General features: G+C 37.4%; 1 protein-coding gene and 1 long non-coding RNA gene across 2 annotated transcripts in view; both read right to left on the minus strand.

Moving 5' to 3' along the window:
- Window positions 1–12,422, minus strand: part of LOC126965582 (disintegrin and metalloproteinase domain-containing protein 33) — a 358,284-nt gene extending 345,862 nt beyond the window's left edge. Inside the window, exon 1 of the mRNA XM_050809220.1 lies at window positions 12,337–12,422. Within this exon, the coding sequence (XP_050665177.1) occupies window positions 12,337–12,412 (76 nt within the window). The 5' untranslated portion in view covers window positions 12,413–12,422. The remainder of the gene's footprint in view (window positions 1–12,336) is intronic.
- Window positions 12,423–12,429: 7 nt separating this feature from the next.
- LOC126965856 (uncharacterized) overlaps window positions 12,430–21,125 on the minus strand; it is a 193,103-nt gene continuing 184,407 nt past the window's right edge. The window contains exon 4 of the long non-coding RNA XR_007729617.1: window positions 12,430–12,471. This is a non-coding gene — a long non-coding RNA (uncharacterized LOC126965856). The remainder of the gene's footprint in view (window positions 12,472–21,125) is intronic.

A 21,125-nucleotide genomic window follows, 5' to 3' on the forward strand; every position in this document is an offset into this window, starting at 1 on the left:
ATAATGCTTCTACACGTGCAGGAGAATGTTATAAATATATTGGCCGTACATGGCCATAATAAGAATTTCTTTTAATTTTCCCTTAGAGATTCTTGTGGGATCATTTGGTATATGGCACGTAAAGCTCTTTTTTGAAGTATGATGATATTATTTACTTCCGCTGCATTACTCCATAGTAATATACGATGCCACCCAGGATAATTGGAAGCCGCAATCTACTCCGCACCCGGTACATCCCGTTACTTTAGATGTCACATACTGAGTCTCCTTAGCCCAGTTACATGCTAGTTATCCCTAACGCGCTTAATGCTAAATGTCTTGGGTAACGCAACACATATCTATTTGAAAGCGGGCGTAATTTTTCATGATGTGTCCGCATTGCTCGAGGAGCCACGTGGCTTTCAGGCGTGAATAGCCACATGATCTTCTGCTGACACTTACCTCGATAGAGATTAAGTCTCCATTGACGCTCCTCTTTGATTGATATAGAGTGTAATGCATAACAGATACATATGACACAGAACACAAGCGACCCACCGCATATCGCACTTCAAGTTAACAGATTGCAATGTGTTATTTTTGATCTGAGGCAGATTCCATGTGCCAGTGAAAGCAGCAGTGAACTGCTCGCGGAAAATAATTCTCTGGATCATACTGCAAACAAGAAGACTAACCTACTGGGAGCTTACCCTCTTTACTCCAAACAAGACTCCTAAAAACCATCGAAACCTACCAGTGACCATCCCGAGGTATAAGAGTTGTATATCTGAAGTATAAGAGATGGGAAAACGGGCAAGACTTACGTGATGAGAAGTGGTGAGAAAACCGCCCATGGACATCTGCAAATCTGGTCAAGTGATGCGTTACCAGCCTTTAAGGAAAACTGTAAGGCAAGCTCTGTTTTCTAAGGACGTTGGGAAATCGAGCAGGCCGAATGGTATTCTCCCATCTCCCTCAGAATGCTTAGTACTCTGGGAACGGCTTCACTTGACGTTGCGAGGAAGAAGTCACTTAATTGTGTGTCTCCTACCGCAATTACCACGAGGAATATTCTGATATCTAAGCTGAATTTAATCTCGACGATATATATCGAGACGATAAGGACGTTCAGCTGATGGTAATTGATGCGCCCTGCCTGCTACAATGCAGTGCCGCTCAGGATTATTGAAAAACCCAAAAATTCTTAGTGGCACGACACTGCGCACGTCACCTTGAGACACAAGTTGTCAAGTCTCATTTGCTCAGTAAATTCACTAGCTACGGCGCTCTTCAGACTGAAACACAGTAATGCTTACACATTACTGCTTTACGGTAGAAATAGGCGCCATTGTGGTACCCATAACCTAGCCGGCAGCCGGTGCAAAGAAGACTCCCACTAATGTGTAGTATTCCTCGACAATGTTCTTTTTTAAGTATCTTTCTACGAAATACAACGAAACTATGTGTTCGGGCTCAGGAATAATAGCTGGGACTGTATTAAGGTTTCCTATAATCGGTTTTGGCTCTTTAAATAAATGAATTTATGTAGGCACTTGCAATCAACCAAGAATCATGAGGAAAGAAGTAAATGCAATCCACTAACCTTTGAACACTCCCACGTCACTCAGGTGGCGGCGGCGCAGCAGCTCCAACGGTCCTGACTCTGGTGTTCCAGGTGAACGTCACTGGCGATCGCAAGCTTTCAAAGTTTTGTATGTAGACACTAGTACTGAACGTCAACACTAGACTTGATGATCACTGGTTACTCAGGGTAAACACGGTTTACATATGTAGTGCTATCGACCACGCCCGAGCAAAGATCAATTGTCTCTGTCCGCTTGTCAACCCAAGCGCGACTTGTGTCATCGGATATTGGAGCACGTACAACTACCCTCATGATTCCTAATAAAAATCAGCAAGTACCGTACATACCCCCCACCGAAATCATTGTAATGATTTCCAGGTAAAGGAAAATTAAAGTGTTTATTTATGTATTTAATAAAATTAGAGTCATCTAACTCTATATAAAAAAGTATAAAAAAAACTTATGTAATTAGTAAGATAATAAGAATTATAAAAAGTAAATTATGACTATGGATACCAAATAAACTTAACCTATTTATGTAACAACAATACCTAACATTACAAATGTTAAGTTTTAAATATTTAATGACGAAATGGTAACGGACATAACTTATTAACTGGCCGCTTAAAACAACGATTAACTGTCCGGACACTGACTACGCGAACGTCGCCGTCAGGACCAGGAAACGTTTCAATGACTCTACCTAATGGCCATTGCAAAGGGCGAGTTAAATCCGATTTAATTAAAACAAGGTCACCAACCTTCAAATTAGGTGGGGATACATGCCATTTTGACCGTTGTTGTAATGTGTGTAAGTAATCATGTGACCAAAGTTTCCAAAATGATTGTGAACATTTTTGAACATATTGCCTATATTGAGGGTTGAACTTCCATGTAATACCTCGAGCTGAACAGCCATCAGAAATAGAAGTTTTTACTCCGTTATTACTAAGAAATTTAACGACGTCTTGTAAGTGCTTGTTTGCTGCTACAAAATTTGTACCGCAATCTGAGTATAAACTTGAGCACAAGCCACGACGAGCGGTAAACCTGTCTAGACAGGCTAAGAAGCAATCCGATGACAGATCAGTGAGGACCTCAAGGTGTACTGCTTTTGTGGAAAAGCAGACGAACAAACAAAGATATACTTTGTATAACTTAGCGTTACGCCTCTTGTGCTCTTTTACGTTAAAGGGTCCACCAAGGTCAACACCAACGTGATGAAAAACCTTATTGGGTTCTAACCGAGGCTTAGGTAACGTCCCCATACTCGGCTGAGCCAACCGTGGACTACACTTGAAGCACGTGACTCAACGTGAGAGAACGGAGCGTATGACACTACGAGCGGATACGATCCAGTACCTCTGACTAATTATACCTTGTAACGTACGAGGCCCTACATGTAAATAATTACGATGGAAATGTTCAATAATCAAAGTTGTAATGTGACTACGTTTAGGTAAAAGCAAGGGATGTTTACGACTAAAAGGTAGACTTGCCTGTGAGATTCTACCCCCCACCCTGAGGAACCCTGCTTCGTCCAAGAATGGAGATAAACTTTTCAAGGTTTGAATTATTAACGTATTATTTTTAAGTGAATTAATTTCGTTGGAATAAAATTGTTTTTGAGTTAATTTAATTATAAGGTTATGTGCAGAATTTAATTCAATAGTTGTCAAAGTTTTAAAATATCTATCACAATTTTTATTACGTGAGTTGTTAATGAATCGCAAGCACCAAGCGGTGACGCGCTGCAATTTATTAAAAGTTGAAAATTTTAAAGACAATTCATGATCCGACGGTTCTTTATTACTCAACAAATTAAAACTCTCCGTATTTGATTTTAACTCTAAAATATCAGTGTCGTCCCTAACATAAAATGTGGTAATCGGCCACTGTTGAAAGTCTCTCGTGAGCCATTCTGGTCCATGCAGCCAGAGCTGTTGGTCGGCGAGGAGGGCCGCGGGTGCTGTACCGCGCGAGCACACGTCCGCCACATTCTCGTCGCTACTAACGTGATACCAACAGTTTGACGGCACTGCTTCGATTATTTGGGCAACACGATTGCTAACAAACGTTTTTAATTTGTAAGGTGGCGTTTGCAACCATGCAAGTACGACACTAGAGTCTGTCAGAGCTATGATTTTGTAATTAAAATTGTTATGGTTTTGTTTTAAAAATAATATTAATTTTGATAATAAAACACATCCCATCAACTCTAATCGTGGGATTGAAAGAGGTTTAATTGGAGCTACCTTAGTTTTACAAGTGAGCAGCCTAGTTTTAACAGCGTTATTCTTGTCTACGCTACGAACGTACAGACAAGCCGCATACCCGCGCGTCGAGGCATCACAAAACGCAACTATCTGAACGTCAGAAAAGTCCGTTATTAATAAATGACGCTCAATGCGGAGCTCAGACAAGGTTGACAAAGATGAAATAAACGTTTTCCATCTCTCACAAAGATCAGACGGCAGGGGTTCATCCCAGCCTTTGCTAAGTTTCCATATATCCTGCAGGAGGCATTTAGCCAAGAAAACACACGGTGCTAGAAAACCTACAGGGTCAAAAATGCTTGCTAATAATTTTAATACTGAACGTTTAGTGAAAATATTATCTTTTAAATTATATTGAAACGAGAAACAATCGTCTTTTGGATCCCACTTTAATCCAAGGATTTTTAAAGAAGACGCAGAATCCTCATCAAAGTTTATAGACGCGCACTGGTCAACTCCAACCCGAGCGAGAAGCTCAGGTGAGTTGCTCGCCCACTTCCGGAGTGTGAACCCACCGCGCTGCAATATGTCGATAACGTCATCTTGCAACGTGCAAGCGTCTTGCAGCGTGGGTGTAGATCCCAGAAGATCGTCGACGTAAAACCCGTGCAGCAGCAAGCTCGCTGCTCGCGGGTGTCGCTTCGCCTCGTCGTGTGCCAGCTGACGTAACGTACGCACAGCTATGAACGGTGCACTACGTAAACCGTATGTATTTGTTTTTAATTCAAATATTTGTATGGGCTCATTAGGTGACTCCCTCCATAAAATGTGTTGGTATTTACGCTCAGAGGGGTCTGTTAGAACGCATCTGTACATTTTTGTAATATCAGCCGTAAAACAAATGTCATAAAGTCTAAAATTGATTATTATTTTTCAAAGATCTTGCTGTAATTTTTTGCCGATTAAAAGGTTGTCATTTAACGAAACTCCATTCGAAGTTTGAGCTGAGCCATCGAAAACGACTCGAACCGGTGTAGTTGTGCTGGCGGTGCGAACCACTGGATGATGTGGAATAAGGTATTGACTGGGCTCGTCCCCGGTGTAAGGCTCCATGTGACCCAGCTGCTGGTACTCGCGCATGAAGGCTACGTACTGGTCGCGGAGACCATCGTCCCGGGCGAGGCGGCGCTCCAGCTGCAGCAGGCGGCGCTCGGCGGCGGCGCGGGAGTCTCCCAGCGGCGCGCGGCGCTCACGCAGCAACAGCGGGCACACGTACCTGCCAGTTGCGTCGCGATACGTACGCGATGAATATATATTTTCCGCTTCTTGTTCTAGGGGATCTGGAGGTACCTCACACGGTGAGGCTTCAATCTCCCAGAATCGCCGAAGACAAGTATCGATGACGTCATCGTCCTTAGTGTACGACACTAAGTTTGAAGTCATAGAAACGCTTAAATTATTTGAAGCACACGGTACTTCAAGTCTCCCTGTAATTACGTACCCGAATACGCTACTCAACGCACACGGAAGGGAGGGACCGAATACGATTCGATTTCCATCATAAATGTGTGGAAAAACGTCTCCCGATAAAATAATATCAATTACAGAACGTCTGTAAAAGAAAGGATCCGCTAAAACTAAATTATTATATTTTTTAACAATATTTTCTGAAATATTAGAAGTGGGTAAATCAGAAGTTATTTTTGAAAGGATTACGGCATCTATTGTGAATACCGGATCACAGTTATACCTAGGTTTTAGTGTACATGTCGTCATACCATACGTTTTTACATTTTCACCCGATAAGCCATAAATATTGTAAGGACATTTATAACGTCTTAAACCTAACCGTTCTAAACAATTTATAGTAATAAAGTTAGATTGTGCGCCTGAGTCGATTAACACACGACACGGCTGCTCCTTACCGAAAACATCAACAACGTTAACTATAGCCGTACCTAATATAACGGAATATTGTTTGCTATCTGATAACGATGAGTGGCAGTTGTCATTTCGCGAGTGCATGATTGACGCGTCAACAGGCGCGGGCGGCGCAGGGAGAGGGTGCCGGCCGGCGGCCGCGGGTGCACTGCTGTTATAATCGACATGTAACAAAGCATGGTGCGTTTGTCCGCAAGTGTAACATCGAAACTCGCTGCGGCACTCATCAGCTGTTTGATTTAGTTTTAAACAATTATGACAAATCCCTAAAGTATTAGCACGGCTAATACGCTGTGTTGGTGTCAGTTTACGAAACTTTGTACACCTAAAAATCATATGATTTTCGTTACAGTGAAGACATGCATAATTATTCAATTTGTTTTTGTTGTTCGTTGTTTGAGTATAATTTTTACGTGAAGTTAAGTTTTTATTATTATTAGTGTTTAAATTCAAATGTTGTTTGTTACGTTGTGTGGCATTATTTTGTATAATTATATTTGAAGTATACGTTTGTGAATGTTCCAATACTTTAACATGATTTTGCACAAAGGATATTAAGTTTTCATAACAAGGAATTGTTGTTTGATCAATGCTTTGCTCAAATAATTTGCGAGTATTTTGATCAAGTGATTTTAACGCAATATGGCAGATGACGTAACTATGAAGGTTAGGTATATTAAGTGAACAAATTGCCTTGTAGGAATTTTCAAAGATTTCAATAAAATTATTTAGACTTAAAGGAGATTCTTTTAAAATGGGTGGAAAAGTTAACATTTTATCAAGGTATTTACTAGCCAGCATACGTTGATCTTGGTACTTATCAAGTAGGGCTTTCCATACCACATCATAGTTCGATGATGTAATCGGTACACTTTTAATAACACTGAGGGCAGAACCCTTAACACATGACAACAAATAGTGAAACTTATCAATGTTTGATATGCCTTTTTGGTTATGAACTAAGGAGCAAAATGTCTCATAAAAGGTTGTGAAGTTTTCTATGTTTCCGTCAAAGGAGATTAACTCAAGTTTAGGTAACCTAGGATGACTAATTATTTCGGTTTTAGATGAATTATCTGACGAGTTATTTTCTGTTTTTAAGTCAAGGGTTTTAACACAACTTTTGATTTGGAAGAATAAATCATCAAAACTATCTAATTCACTAGAATTAAACTGTATTTTAGGATTTAACAAAACTTCTAGTTCAAATATATTAATTGTAACCTTTTCATATTTCTCGCGAATAGAATTAATTTCAGAGGCACGAAGTAAAAACATGTCGATGTCTACAGATTCAGGATTCGAACATATTTTCAAAGAAGTATCGTATAGTTTTTGAACCTGAGAGAATAGTCTTTGCTTAACTGCATTATGAGTACAAACTCTGTGACGAATATCTTGTTCGTCTCCTTCGACTTCAACTTTCCTGCGGGTCGCCATTTTAAGCGACGCAGTAACAATATTACGTAGGTACCAAGTTAATATTATTTAGTATAAGTATTAATTATTAAGGATTTTGCTAAGTATTAATGTTACAAATAAGTAAGTTTATCAACGAAATGAATTACGTATGTGTAGGTAGACTAAAGTATGTACTTGTAACAAAAGAATTAAGATTTATCTGTAACTAGACCGATTAAATAGTAATATTAAAGTTAAATCAAAGTATTCGAAGGACCTATAAGAATGAAATGACCAAAATCCGACTACGTAGGCCAATATCCGGCTCCGAAGGCCAATGTTCGGGCTCAGGAATAATAGCTGGGACTGTATTAAGGTTTCCTATAATCGGTTTTGGCTCTTTAAATAAATGAATTTATGTAGGCACTTGCAATCAACCAAGAATCATGAGGAAAGAAGTAAATGCAATCCACTAACCTTTGAACACTCCCACGTCACTCAGGTGGCGGCGGCGCAGCAGCTCCAACGGTCCTGACTCTGGTGTTCCAGGTGAACGTCACTGGCGATCGCAAGCTTTCAAAGTTTTGTATGTAGACACTAGTACTGAACGTCAACACTAGACTTGATGATCACTGGTTACTCAGGGTAAACACGGTTTACATATGTAGTGCTATCGACCACGCCCGAGCAAAGATCAATTGTCTCTGTCCGCTTGTCAACCCAAGCGCGACTTGTGTCATCGGATATTGGAGCACGTACAACTACCCTCATGATTCCTAATAAAAATCAGCAAGTACCGTACACTATGGAATAAGCTTCCTGTCGCGTTCAATATGACATGGATACCTCAAGAAACGTGCGTAAAAAGCCGGCAACGCCTGTGTGGTTTCCGTAATGGTAGAAGAGAGTTGGAATGGTCATGACCAGTTTCCATCAAATGATCCTCCTTAAATCCATATCCATCATATAACCTTCTTCATGATACTACCAAGAGTGATTTCTGTGTTATGATGACTTTCTTCAATATATTTATATATTTAATACTAACTGATGCCCGTGACTTCATCCGCGAAGATAAAGGATTTTTAAAAATAATAAACTAGTTTGGAATTGAAGATTATCTCATGTCCTATTCCAGTTTTGGTTCCCGGTTTGGTAATCTTATTTCGGGGAAGATTGCTATGGAAAATTAAACCTACTATTAGTGTAGTTATAGCTCATCGACGTGAATTTCAGTTTTTGACAAATCCCATGGGAATCCGAAGATATCCATGGTGATGTCTTCGGAATAAATTGAAGAATATGTCCTTTCCCAAGCTCTAGTCTATCGCTGTACCAAATTTCATCTAAATCGATTCGGTAGCTCCGGCGTAAAAGCGTAACAAACAAACTTACATCCACATTTATAATATTAGTAGGGATACATACATTAAATAATTATAAACGAAATTCACGGCAAGTCATAATGCGAGAACATTATCGAAGCGAATAACAAAATTAACTCCTTAATGGTTCATTAAAACTCAACAAAGATAATAAATATTTCATTATATACTTGGTTCCTTTCGCCGAGTTTCCCAGAAGGTGGTAGAGCGTTGCAGAACGGGGACATAATTATTATAATTGTTATTTGTTTAATTTACTGTAAGTTATCTTTAAGTCTACCTAAACAAATTTTCAACCTGATCGCATTCTATAGGATTCACTAACTCGTCTGTCATTTTTTTACTATAACCACATAAAATTTTTAAGTCAAATGTCACTCCATCATTAACTCGATTTAACTTTTCATATAGCTTAATAGAAAATTACTACATTATATTATTGTCATTTATTCATATCATTTTGATTTAAAATACTACTATTTTTTTACATTTATATTGTTTACTAGCTGACCCAGCCAACGTTGTATTGCCATCATAGTTATCAGCTGTAGTTAATCTACTAAGTATAGGTAGCTAGAATAAAGTTCGTTTTTTACCTCCCGAGAAACAAAGATTCTAATTAGTTATTCATTTTTAACTATTCTTTCAATTTGATTTCTGAACGACGGGGGCACATCAAAGGAAAATATAAATCGTTGTTTTTATTTAATTCCGAGCATTTTCATATTTATTCACCTTTTAAACCTTCTCTGAACTTCCACAATTAATTTAAGACCAAAATTAGCCAAATCGGTCCAGCCGTTCTCGAGTTTTAGCGAGACTAACGAACAGCAATTCATTTTTATATATATAGATAGATAGATTGTAGAGGAAATTTGTTGTTGATCTGAATTTTTCTCTTGTCTCTTTCAATATTTTTTTTTCTTATTTAATAATGTTTTAATATTAATTTGCTAAAACGAATGTAATGCTCTGTTTATGACCGCTGTGTTGCTTTATCTCAATTTGCTCCATTAAGGAATTGTATTTTTTTTTTATGAAAATAAGGGACGAGTCAAGCAGGACGTTCAGCTCTGATAGTAATTGATACCCATAACAATGTAGTGCCGCTCAGGATTCTTAAAAAACCCAAAAATTCTGAGCGCCTCTACAATTGCCCTCGTCACCTTGAGACATAAGATGTTAAGTCTCATTTGCCCAGTAATTTCACTAGCTACGGCGCCCTTCATACTGAAACACAGTAATGTTTACACATTACTGCTTCACGGCAGAAATAGGCGCCGTTGTGGTACCCATAATCTAGCCGGCTTCTTGTGCAAAGGAGCCTCCCTCCTAGTGGTGAAATTATGAAATTGTATTGGTGTTCATCCTGTTGGAGCGATAAATAAATAAATAAATTTAATAAAATCTCTGTCAAAAATAGGTTTAACTACATTTACTCCGGACAACCCGAACAAAGAAATTAAGTCAACAATAAGAATCGTTTGGATGTCAGGGACGTGTGCATTTCGCTGTTGGCATTCCTATTCCGACATCTCTGTACAGAAAAGGCGTTAAGTAAATAACATCAGCATCGTATTTCCGGTACAACGTTCCCTCGTACGAGATCTTCGGCTGAGCGATTACATTCGTGGAATTATTGTAGAGCGCTCACTGGGAACGATTATCCTACATTCCCCACAATTTCGGGTACTTAGCATAATTTTTCCTTCCTCGGGCTATTACCGGGAACTGCCTGGTGATTTTGCTTATTATGTCGCCGTAATTGTATATAAGTATTATTGAGACGAAGTCTTTTCGAGTATTAAAGGAATTTTATTTAATAGAATTCGAAAACCAGTTCCTACTGGTTTTAGCACCTTTGCACAGGATGCAGGCTAGATTATGGGCACCATAACGGCTGTCGTGAAGTAGTATTGTGTAAACATTACTGTTTCAGTCTGAAGGGCGCCGTAGCTAGTGAAATTACTGGGCAAATGAGACTTAACATCTTATGTCTCAAGGTGACGAGCGCAATTGTAGTGCCGGTCAGAATTTTTGGGTTTTTCAAGAATCCGGAGCGGCACTGCACTGTAATGGGTAGGCCATATCAATTATCATCAGCTGAACGTCGTGCTATTCTCGTACCTTGTTTTCATGACAAAAAATTGGAGCTGCTTATAAATTTACCTTTTTTTTTAAATTATTTATATAACAGTTACAAAGTCACAACTTCTTTGCGCGCATGAGGGTAATAACTGGTATTAACGCAATAATAATAAAATTAGTGAAACGAAAATATATTTAGAGAACAGATTAATATAACATACGGCATATCCTAAATCAATCCCTACAGTTAAGGAGTAAAATTGAAGAGCAAAGTGTTGTATGGGGGTACAATTGAGGAGCAGGTCAACGAACTAAATGATAAAGTGTGAATTCATAGCTCAAAATGTAACTTGGACTTCCGAGCAATATTGCACCTGGCCATAAGGCAAGAACTACACAAGTTTGTCTAGATATCAACGTTCTGTAAAAGAGCTGAACAATAGCCCTGATCTGCCACTCAGACTGTAAACTATTGTCAGTTTTAGAGGACGTGATCAGCTTAACCAGACAGGCAGTAAATAAATTTCCTAATTGTAATAGAACTTATGGCTGACTATGTATATAGTACTATATGGTGCCGAAACATGGACAGTCAAAGAACGAGAGAGACAAAGGATTGACATACTAGAAATGTGGTGTTGGAGACGAATGCTACGAGTATCTTGGACACAACGCCGCACAAACGTCTCGATACGTGAAGAGCCCAAGGTGAAAGAAAGGCTTTCATCTATAGTCAGAGCCCGTATCCTCAGATACTTCGGACATATCACGCGACGTGGAGAGCATGCCATAGAGAGACTTGTTGTTCAGGGAAAGGTCAACGGCAGTAGGTCAAGAGGACGCTCCCCTATGCGCTGGACAGACCAGATCAAAGCCCTAACCAATACTCCCCAACACATGTGCCAGAGAAGCAACAGCCAGGGATAACTTGCTTAGAATCGTTCGTCGTTCGATGTGACCACGACTGCTCTGTCAAGAGTAATCCGACGAATATAGTATAGTGCTCAGCCTAGTATTGGGCGAGATTATTTATATAAAAGTAGTGTATATATTATTATCTTAGAGGCCGGACTTACCTTACTTATATAAAATCATAATTATAATTTATACGTCTAGCTAGATAGTCTCTTGTTGTTAGATAAGCGATGAAAACAAGCCAAGAACATTAGTTTCGTGTGCGTGACAAGCTACGTCTTACACTTGGGATTTGTATGACTCTTTGTGTTAGTGTGCGTGAATTGCTCGATATAGATCTTAGGTCTAATCTCATGTTTTTTTAACTTTTATTAATACTTAGTTTATTTGTACTTTTATTAATACTTAGTTTATTTGTATATAATCAGTAATGGATGCTATTAGGTTACTACTAGGACTGGCTGTGGCTAGAATGTACAAAACTTGGATAAAAAAAACTAATACGACATCTGGATTCGAACCGGGGTTTTCTGCTTTCCGGATCACCCAATGTCCCATCTCAGCTATTATAGTGTTGTTTATAGTGGCGAAATTTATCCTTGTATTCTAATGTTATTGTAGCTGTTTCTTATTAAAACACGGATAAAACTACATTTTCTAAAATTGAAACCTATCAAGATCGAATCCTCGCACCCGAAACTACCTGTACACAAAATTTCATGAAAATCGTTGGAGCCGTTTGCAAGATTCAGATTATTTATTTATGTTCAAGATTTGCTCGTTTAAGGATATAAGATGAGAAGGAGTAATATATTAGTGGACTCACCTCCAGAGGTTGCCAGTAAGCCGTGCGCGCGCAGCAACGCCAGCAGCAGAAGCAGCGCCAGCGGGCGGCGCCGCATACCGCGCGACCCCCGCCCCCCCGCGCCCGCGCTCCCGCCTCGCCGCCCGCGCTGCTCACCTGCCGGCAGATCACACGGCATTACTATTACCACACTAATTTACTGAACTCTTTCGCTTAAATCGCACAAATCACAAAAAATATGCCCAATGCATCTTGTGACTTTTCCCATGAGTCAAAGATTTGTCCAATGGCTTCTTTGCACAGGATGCCGGCTAAATTATGGGTACCACAATGGCACCTATTTCTGCCTTGAAGCAGTAAAGTGAAAGTATTATTGCGTTTCGGTCTGACGGGTGCCAGTGCGTAGCTAGCGAAAATACTGGGCAAATGAGACTTAACATCTTATGTCTCAAGGTGACGATCGCAGTTGTAGTGCCGCTTATAATTCTTGGGTTTTTCAAGAATCCTAAACGGCATTGTATTGTAATGGGCAGCGCGTATCAATCACCATCAGCTGAACGTACTGCTCGTCTCTTCTTATTGTCATAAAAAACACACAGCGAATTATTTGTAGTATTAGTTGGTAAGATAAAATTCTAATTGTTTAGTAACTTCAAGATACAAGGTAAGATTAATTGCTTATGCTTCTATTTCCTTGAGTTGTTGATCTTGTTACAGTAAAGGGCTCCTCCAGTTTTTTCCAAAGTATTCTAGTTTTGATTTTATGCATCCAGTATTTTCCTGCAATCTCTATTATGTCATCAGTCCACGGTTTGTTTGGTCTGCCGACTCTTCGTTTGCCTAATGTTGATCCATTCCATCTTGTAGTTAGGATTGTCCATCGATTATCAGTGTATCGTGAAATATGTCCTATCCATTGCCACATAAGCTTCAGGGCTCGTGTCAGTGCATCTGAAACTTTTGTTTTTTGTCGTATGTACTCATTTTTAATTTTATGTTTTTTGTTTATTGTTTATTTTCAGAATTTTGCATATTGTAGTAATATAAATAGCACAGAGTAATGAAATTTTACAGAGAAAGACTCGTCTATTTAGAGCGATCTTATGGTCACTGCGGAGCAAGGACTCTGTCCCTACTGCTCTTAGTTACCAGGAGACATATTATAATATCGGGCTGCAGAGTGACGCTCACATTATATTGAAATAAATTATTATTAATACAGTACGGTGCTGTTTTAAATTTCACATCATCGTCTAGATCAAACAATGAATTAAAATATCATCCACGTGATAAAATCAAACTGATGTTATAAGGAATTGTAAAGAAAGTTTCACAATATTTATGACCAAATAAAAGTAAACATGAACTCTTGCGTTCACCTTAACACTGTTGATGACGTCGACCACAGGCAAACAAGTCTTACAAATAGATATTTAATGATATTGTTTTAATTTACAATTATTCCATCTGATGTTTCTGTGACTGTGACAAAATTATTTAAATCTTAATATAAGAAAATAAAGTATTTTAAATCTGCCGATTTAGCTATATTAAAAAATTGCAGTGAAATAATGAAATTATTGAATGTAAATTCAAATTAGATTCTTGCTACCATTATACTAAATATCGTTTGTTCACACCTCATTGCAATACGAATTATTAGTGAATGATTTATTTTTACGAACAACATTATATTATGTGCCATTTTGAAACAGACAACTTCAAATTTTAGCTAAGAATCTTTTACAAAATTTGATGTAAGTATAACTTTACAATAATTAACTTAATAAAATACCCTGCGGCGTAGTAAATTACAAACTTCTGTTATAAAGCACGACAAAGCGTAAAGCTTAAAAAGCTCAGCAGAATGGGCTGAAATTAGCAAGGGTTTAATTGAATTGTTTACGAACCGTTGGCTACAGTTTTATCCGATAGCCGTTGAAATTCTCTCGCGCAATATCAGACTATAGTTAAAGAAAGAAAAAGATACCATTTATAGCTATCAGTGCGCCGGGAGCCATTGTGGAACGGCTCAATAGAGTCTTTTGATAATTTATTCAACTTTTCGTGGAATAAACAAGAACTTCCAATTAACAAAGAAAAGCTTTTGTTGTTTGCAAGCGCATTAAAAACGCGATTTTCAAAACTAATTTATTGAACGATATGTCGTTAAACTTTCTACTAACTCGTACCAATCGTGGAGAATTTCTTAAAGTATTATTTGAAATCATAAAATTATTATTATTATTATTAAAATTATTGTGTTATTGGCGGTATCATTCAATCAACAGTCAGACAGTTGGCAAAGTTAGTTCCTTTTTCATTGCAATAACATGTCCCATTTGGTCTATTGAAAAAGTGATCTCAATAATTTAATTTAAATTTATCTGTATTATTCTGTACGTGTTTTGACAGTGAACTCCTCCTAAACGGCTAGACCAATTTGAATTAATTTTTTTGTGTGTGTTTAAGTGGATTCGAGGATGTTTTAGATTCACAATTGAAGTACGTCCTAAACGGCTGGGCCGATTTAGATGATTTTATGTGCGTTCTATTAAATTTGAGAATGGTTTAGCTTCTCAAGTCAGTCCATATATAACTATTCTGCTCGTGTGTATTATCAATCCTTAACAGCTGGACCGATTTTTGACATTTTAAGACATCTGTACAGGACAGCGTCTGTCAGGTCCGCTAGTTATTTACAGAATTTAATAAAAATATACGTGTCATTCTGAAATTGCATAAGTATAAAATTTGATAGGTTAATAATGAAATATGACAATATCTTCATGCTCTGGACAGACAGCAATTTGTTTTCGTTTTCTTTTTTGTACGAGTCGAATTATTAATATAAAAGCAGTGGTGGATATAGCTTTCTGCGCGTACGGTCTCTACGGCAAGACTGGCTATAAGCCAATAAATGAATATAAGCCGGGTTAGAAACGTGCAGTCTCTTCACGTTAAGCTGAGACCTCGATGCTGGCTCAGCCTATCCATAGCTTGGCTTTTCCATGCGCGGCTTCCTCAAGAGGCACCTCGCTCAGTCAGTACGCGGCTAATGAGTCATTAATTTGGTTCAATAATATGTTAGTAGACGTCTGGGAGAGTTGAAATTAATTTGATAATATAAGTGGTGCTTATATAATTAATGCCACATTTAATTCGTTCTTTATACTTATATATGTATGAGATGATGATGATTAATTTATGATAATAATCTATATATAAAAATTAATTGCTGTTCGTTTGTCTCGCCAAAACTCGAGAACGGCTTGACCGATTTGGCTAATTTTGGTCTTGAATTATTTGTGGAAGTCCAGGGAAGGTTTAAAAGATTTGAATAAACATGAAAATCCCCGTTTTTTAAATAAAAACAACAATTTTGCTCCGACGTGTCCCCCGTCGTTCAATAATTAAATAAAAATAATAGTTTATAATGAATAACTAATTAGAATTTTTATATCTTTCTAACTTTCTGAGGAGGTAAAAAATAAACTTCCTTAAAACACGGGTAACACTTAAAGATTATTCCTTTTGTTTGTTTTAAGTTTATTTTATACAAAAGTTAGGTTCTTTTATTTATCGATTGAGGCAGTACGAAGTCTGCCGGGTTAGCTAGTAAGATATATAAAAAGCCTTTTCTTTTCTCCTTAAAAAAATAATTGCTTTACAAATTTACAAGTTTTATACAGGCTTTTTATGACATTATAGTATCATAGTAAAATAAAAAAATAAAATTCACAATTATATAAATTAATTGAGTTGTGTATGTACTAGGTAATAATTTATTAATATTATTTTAAAATATAATAATGATTAAAATGTCTGTAATTTTTTTTTATAGAAGAAAAAAATTATGACAGTCGCGATTTAAATTTTTCAACATCAAAGATTAAACGGCCTTACAAATAAACTTGGTATAAAGTTATAACTGATGATAAACTAAGAAAATGCAAAATGTTTACAATATCGTTGACAACACTGTCAATACAATGATAATTCTGAAGTTAACTAATGACAAGCTGCCTTGGAAATAAACGCGGGAAACGATATACATCCGAAAAACCATTCGTAAGCAAAATGTCTATTTGTAAACATTTTACATATTCTTGGTTTATGCTTAATTATAACTCTATATCATTTTCATTTGTAAGCACTCCAGTTCTGTTTTTGTCTATCGTATTTTGTATGTATTAGTGTATACTTTGATGGTGCGATAAATTAAAAAAATATAAATAATTATAACATGCCAGTAGAGTCTAGACCTAAATTCAGTACATGTAATGTCAGAGTTATTGTTCGTCTTTGTATGATTTGATGAGACATCCTCCTCAACATCTGGACGTCGTCTTCCAGAAACAACCAAACTATGGCTTGGATTTCCTTAAGAGGTGTTTCCAGGACGATACAAATTGGATACCTTCAAAAAAGCGTGTCAAAATAGCGAAAGATTTACCTTAAAAGCCGTTAACGGTAACATCATTCCCCTGATATTGCAAAAGGAGGAAGGCGGTGGTGATCACATACCATTTGGTGATCTGAACACTCATTTAATCTCAGAATCTCATTAAAACACTCTTGTTGTGATCATTCTAATCAACAATTACTACTGCACCAAATAAAGAAAAATCAGAGACAGTCGTGGACAAGCCTGTCTTCAGTGAAATAATTGTACAAAGCTACTAGTTTGGACAGAAGCTGCACGCAGTGAGTCCCGCATTACGACACGAGAATATCAGTTGTAAGGGAGCCGGGAGTTGGGGGCGCTTCAATCACCGATACCGCACTCAATCCACTAATGGCGCCTGTAACTCCTGAATAATGTACAGCTTTCTCTTTGTGCGGCCGGAGCCGCTTTACATCGGCTAATTTGAAAACTATATCGACGCTGAGTAATTGCCTAGAGGATGTTTTTAGATCGAGTGTTCCGTTGTTTCATAACTTTATAACTCTCTCTAACACTGATGGACGAGTTGGGGCTGTCTTGCTCGCAGTGCATCAACAATCCGCGACAGTTGACAAAGAGATATACAAGTATCAATATTATTATCAGTTGTATTCGTAGTAGATGGTTATATTATATTCATGCTGTATCTCGTGGTTTTGCCAGCGTAGAATAATTTATTTTTTAGCTATGTATAAGAAATAGGCATATGATGTAATGGTTTTTGAAATGAAAACTTCTTTAGCAATGTTGTGATTTAAAAGTCGATGAAACGAAAAAACGCGACAGTAAAAAGAGACGGACACATAAATTCATATTTAACGTGGGAGAAAATGAGATAGGAAGCATTATAATGTGTTTTGGTACCAGGCGATCATAGTTGAAGAAGATACTGTCTTATGTATGACGCAAGTATATTATGGTATACTATACATAATAATATATTCTAACGTAATGCGTACAACGTATTACTACATAGACACCAGGAGAACATAAATATGGTAGCGGTGATAGTAATGTCTTCCACAGCAGTTGAAATCATATTATGTCATCCTAGCAACATCTACCAGGGCTTCATATGAAGTGTAGAGGTTCATGCGCAATGCAGGTTTCACTTCTGACACGTGTCCTTTATACGCACGCAATTTTATTTATTATTGTTCTAATGATCAACATTCCCGAAGCCCACTACTATTCATTACGTCAGCCCTCGTGAATAAAACAGTTCGAGAGCGCATGTACCTCGGAGCTACATCACAAAAATTAATCATCAATACTTAAATATATCTATACAGAAATGTGTCTACTATGATAAATAATTCAAAAGAGACTGTTAACACCAGAAATTAGCGCGTTAAAATAAAAAATTATCTGCTTCATAATATTAGTATTGGCTGCGGTTTGAAACACAATCTTTGCGGAGAATATCAACGTTAGAACGGCAAAGATTCCATTGTGACCCAGAAAAGAGCAGCGCCAGCTATGTCGCAAGGACGGTTTGATCAAACGTGATTTAACTATTTTCTATTGTTATTATAAAAGTTAAACACTGTTAATTATACTTGATATTACTTAAATTATTTTAATGAAAATAAGTTGGGAAGAAATTAGAATCCCTTATAGTATTTTATTCAACAGTTGTATAAGAAGGGTCAAAAAAGCGGCCAAGTGCAGGTCGGACTCGCCCATTAAGGGTTACGTAGCAGCAAGTAACATAATATAAAAGTTATATAGAAAGGAAAATTATATTAAATTATTTAAATGGAAAAGGGAAAAAATATTTGCTCGAAATCATACTGTGCAACATTTTACCGCTTTCGAAGTGTCTCTCGCGCAAACTATTCAATTTAGAAAAAAAAAATATATAAGAAACCTCAATTTCATTTTTGAATAAAAAATTTACAGAAATAAACCAAGCCAATTACAAGTAAAACAAAAAAAACAACATTCAATGTGTATACCACCAACTATGCAGTATTTTACTGTTTATTTAGGATGTCTGGAAAAATATTACTTTAAAATTGGTTAAGTTGATTGACAACTACAAGTACTTGCTGATTTTATTAGGAATCATGAGGGTAGTTGTACGTGCTCCGCTACGACATTTGGGTTAACAAGCGGACAGAGGCTTTAGAGCTTTGCTCGGGCGTAGTCGCTGACATATCTGTAAACCGTATTTACCCCAAGTGATATCCTGTGGTCATCAAGTCTACCACAAGCTTCTTGACTCTCCACCAGTGTTGACGTTCAATGCTAGTGTCTTTACGTTATCATTCATACAAACTTTGTTAGCTTACGATCGCCAGTGTGTTCACCTGGGAATACCAGAATCAGGACCTATTCAGCTGCTGCACGCCGTCACCTGAGTGGCGTGGGAGTATTCAAAGGTTAGTGGAGTACATTTTACTTCTTTCCTCATGATTCTTGGTTGATTGCAATTGCCTATATAAATACATTCATTAAACGAAACCAAAACCAGTCGTAGGCTCCTTTGCACAGGATGCCGGCTAGTTTATGGGTACTACAACGATCCCTTTTTCCACCGTGAAGCAAGAATGTGTAAACATTACTGTGTTTCGGCCGGAAGGGGGCCGTAGGTAGTGAAATTACTGGGAAAATAAGACTTAACATCTTATGTCTCACGATGACGAGCGCAAGTGTGGTGCCGTTTTTATTTCATGTGATTCAATTTTGGGTTTTTCAAGAATACTGAGCGACACTGCATTGTTATGGGCAGGGCATATCAATTACCATCACCTGCGTCCTATTCCTCTCGTCCTTTAATATCATTAGAAAAAAAACCAGCGAACCTATAGGAAACGTTATTACAGTCCAAAACAAGCATAGCATTTTCGCTGTATAACTGCAAATAAACCAGAATCCACATCAAAAGTTTTTAACGCGATACTTTAGCAACCCGTATCTATACTCATAATGTTAAGATAAGATTTGATAAGTGCCCTAGCTGTTATAGTTTTAGAGATCGTAAAGTTAAAGCTGGACTCATAGGACACAAAGTTAAATTCAAATGTACTTTATTCAATTAGGCTTAAACTAAGGGCTTTCGAATCGATACTATAAAATATTTCTTTTATATTACTGAATTTACCATATATTCGGAAGAACTTGTGCTCGTGAGAAGAACATACAAGAGACTCAACGGCCACTTTTTCCAATCAAATAGAGTATTTTACAATGGCTGTACTTAATATATAAACAAATAAGTTTGTAAGGTGCTACATCCAATATATGAATCGTATTTAAATAATATAAATGATTTGTTTATTAGTTCTCTATTGGATGCATAAACCTTTAGAGCTTGGATTCATTGTTTGAGTAAGGATGCTTCGTGAACATGATGATTGTGATTACTGTCATAATTAGTAATTTCATCAACAAAGACATTGATCAATTATGTATAACAATAATAATGTCGACCTGGCACCACAAGCAGCACCCGTTCACGAGTTGACGCATGGACCAGCATGGACCATGGATGTATCAATACTCACAATGATAAAATCCTACCGACTGCGCCATGTTTTATTTTAAATAAGACTTTATGGTTTATTATTTTGAGGTTTTATTTAAGTATAACTATTTATTATTCAAACAAAACAAATCTAATAACTATATTTACAATACTACGACTATATAAAATTAAAACTATCATTACGTGGAAGCGTACCAAGAATACTGGCAGCTTTACCGCGTTGGATAGCAAGGCTGATCCGTTGACCGAAATAGCTGCCAGCGCTTGGGTTTCCAGTAGCCATATTGAGGCGCGAATATAGTATTTTGAACATTCTCCGCGCCTCTGGGCCCCACGGGCCAAGTGTCGCGACAACAAACCGCACAAAGATGTATGACTCTATGAGACCAACATATTTGCGACGCTTGCTGTCTTTGGCATTCGAAGCAGCTATAAGTATAACTCACGTTTAAAATATTAATATTAAAATATACAAAGCTATGGACGGTGTCTTCTATTATGACAGGTAAATGCAAAAGTGACAGATGTCATAGAGGTGGGGTTTGACATATAGGTAAATGACAGCTACAGATGCGCTACGTTAATACACCCTGTTATAGTTTAAGAGATCGTAAAGTTAATGCAGCACCCATAGGAGAGCACCCACAAATCTCTATATACCGTTGTAGTCCTTTGTCACGCTGTCACAACTTTCAATAAATGGTTAGATTTCCGAACGTCTAACAATATAGCAATATTTGAACGAGTCATCAAAGGAGCTCATTTGCGTTTACGTTGAATTATTAAAACTTTTAATTATAATCACATCAAAGCAATGCTAATTGATGTTTCATTATGCCTGTCTCCCTAATTTAAATATGCCTTATACAAAAT

The sequence above is a fragment of the Leptidea sinapis genome, chromosome 1, assembly GCF_905404315.1.
Source record: "Leptidea sinapis chromosome 1, ilLepSina1.1, whole genome shotgun sequence".
Classification (NCBI taxonomy): domain Eukaryota; kingdom Metazoa; phylum Arthropoda; class Insecta; order Lepidoptera; family Pieridae; genus Leptidea; species Leptidea sinapis.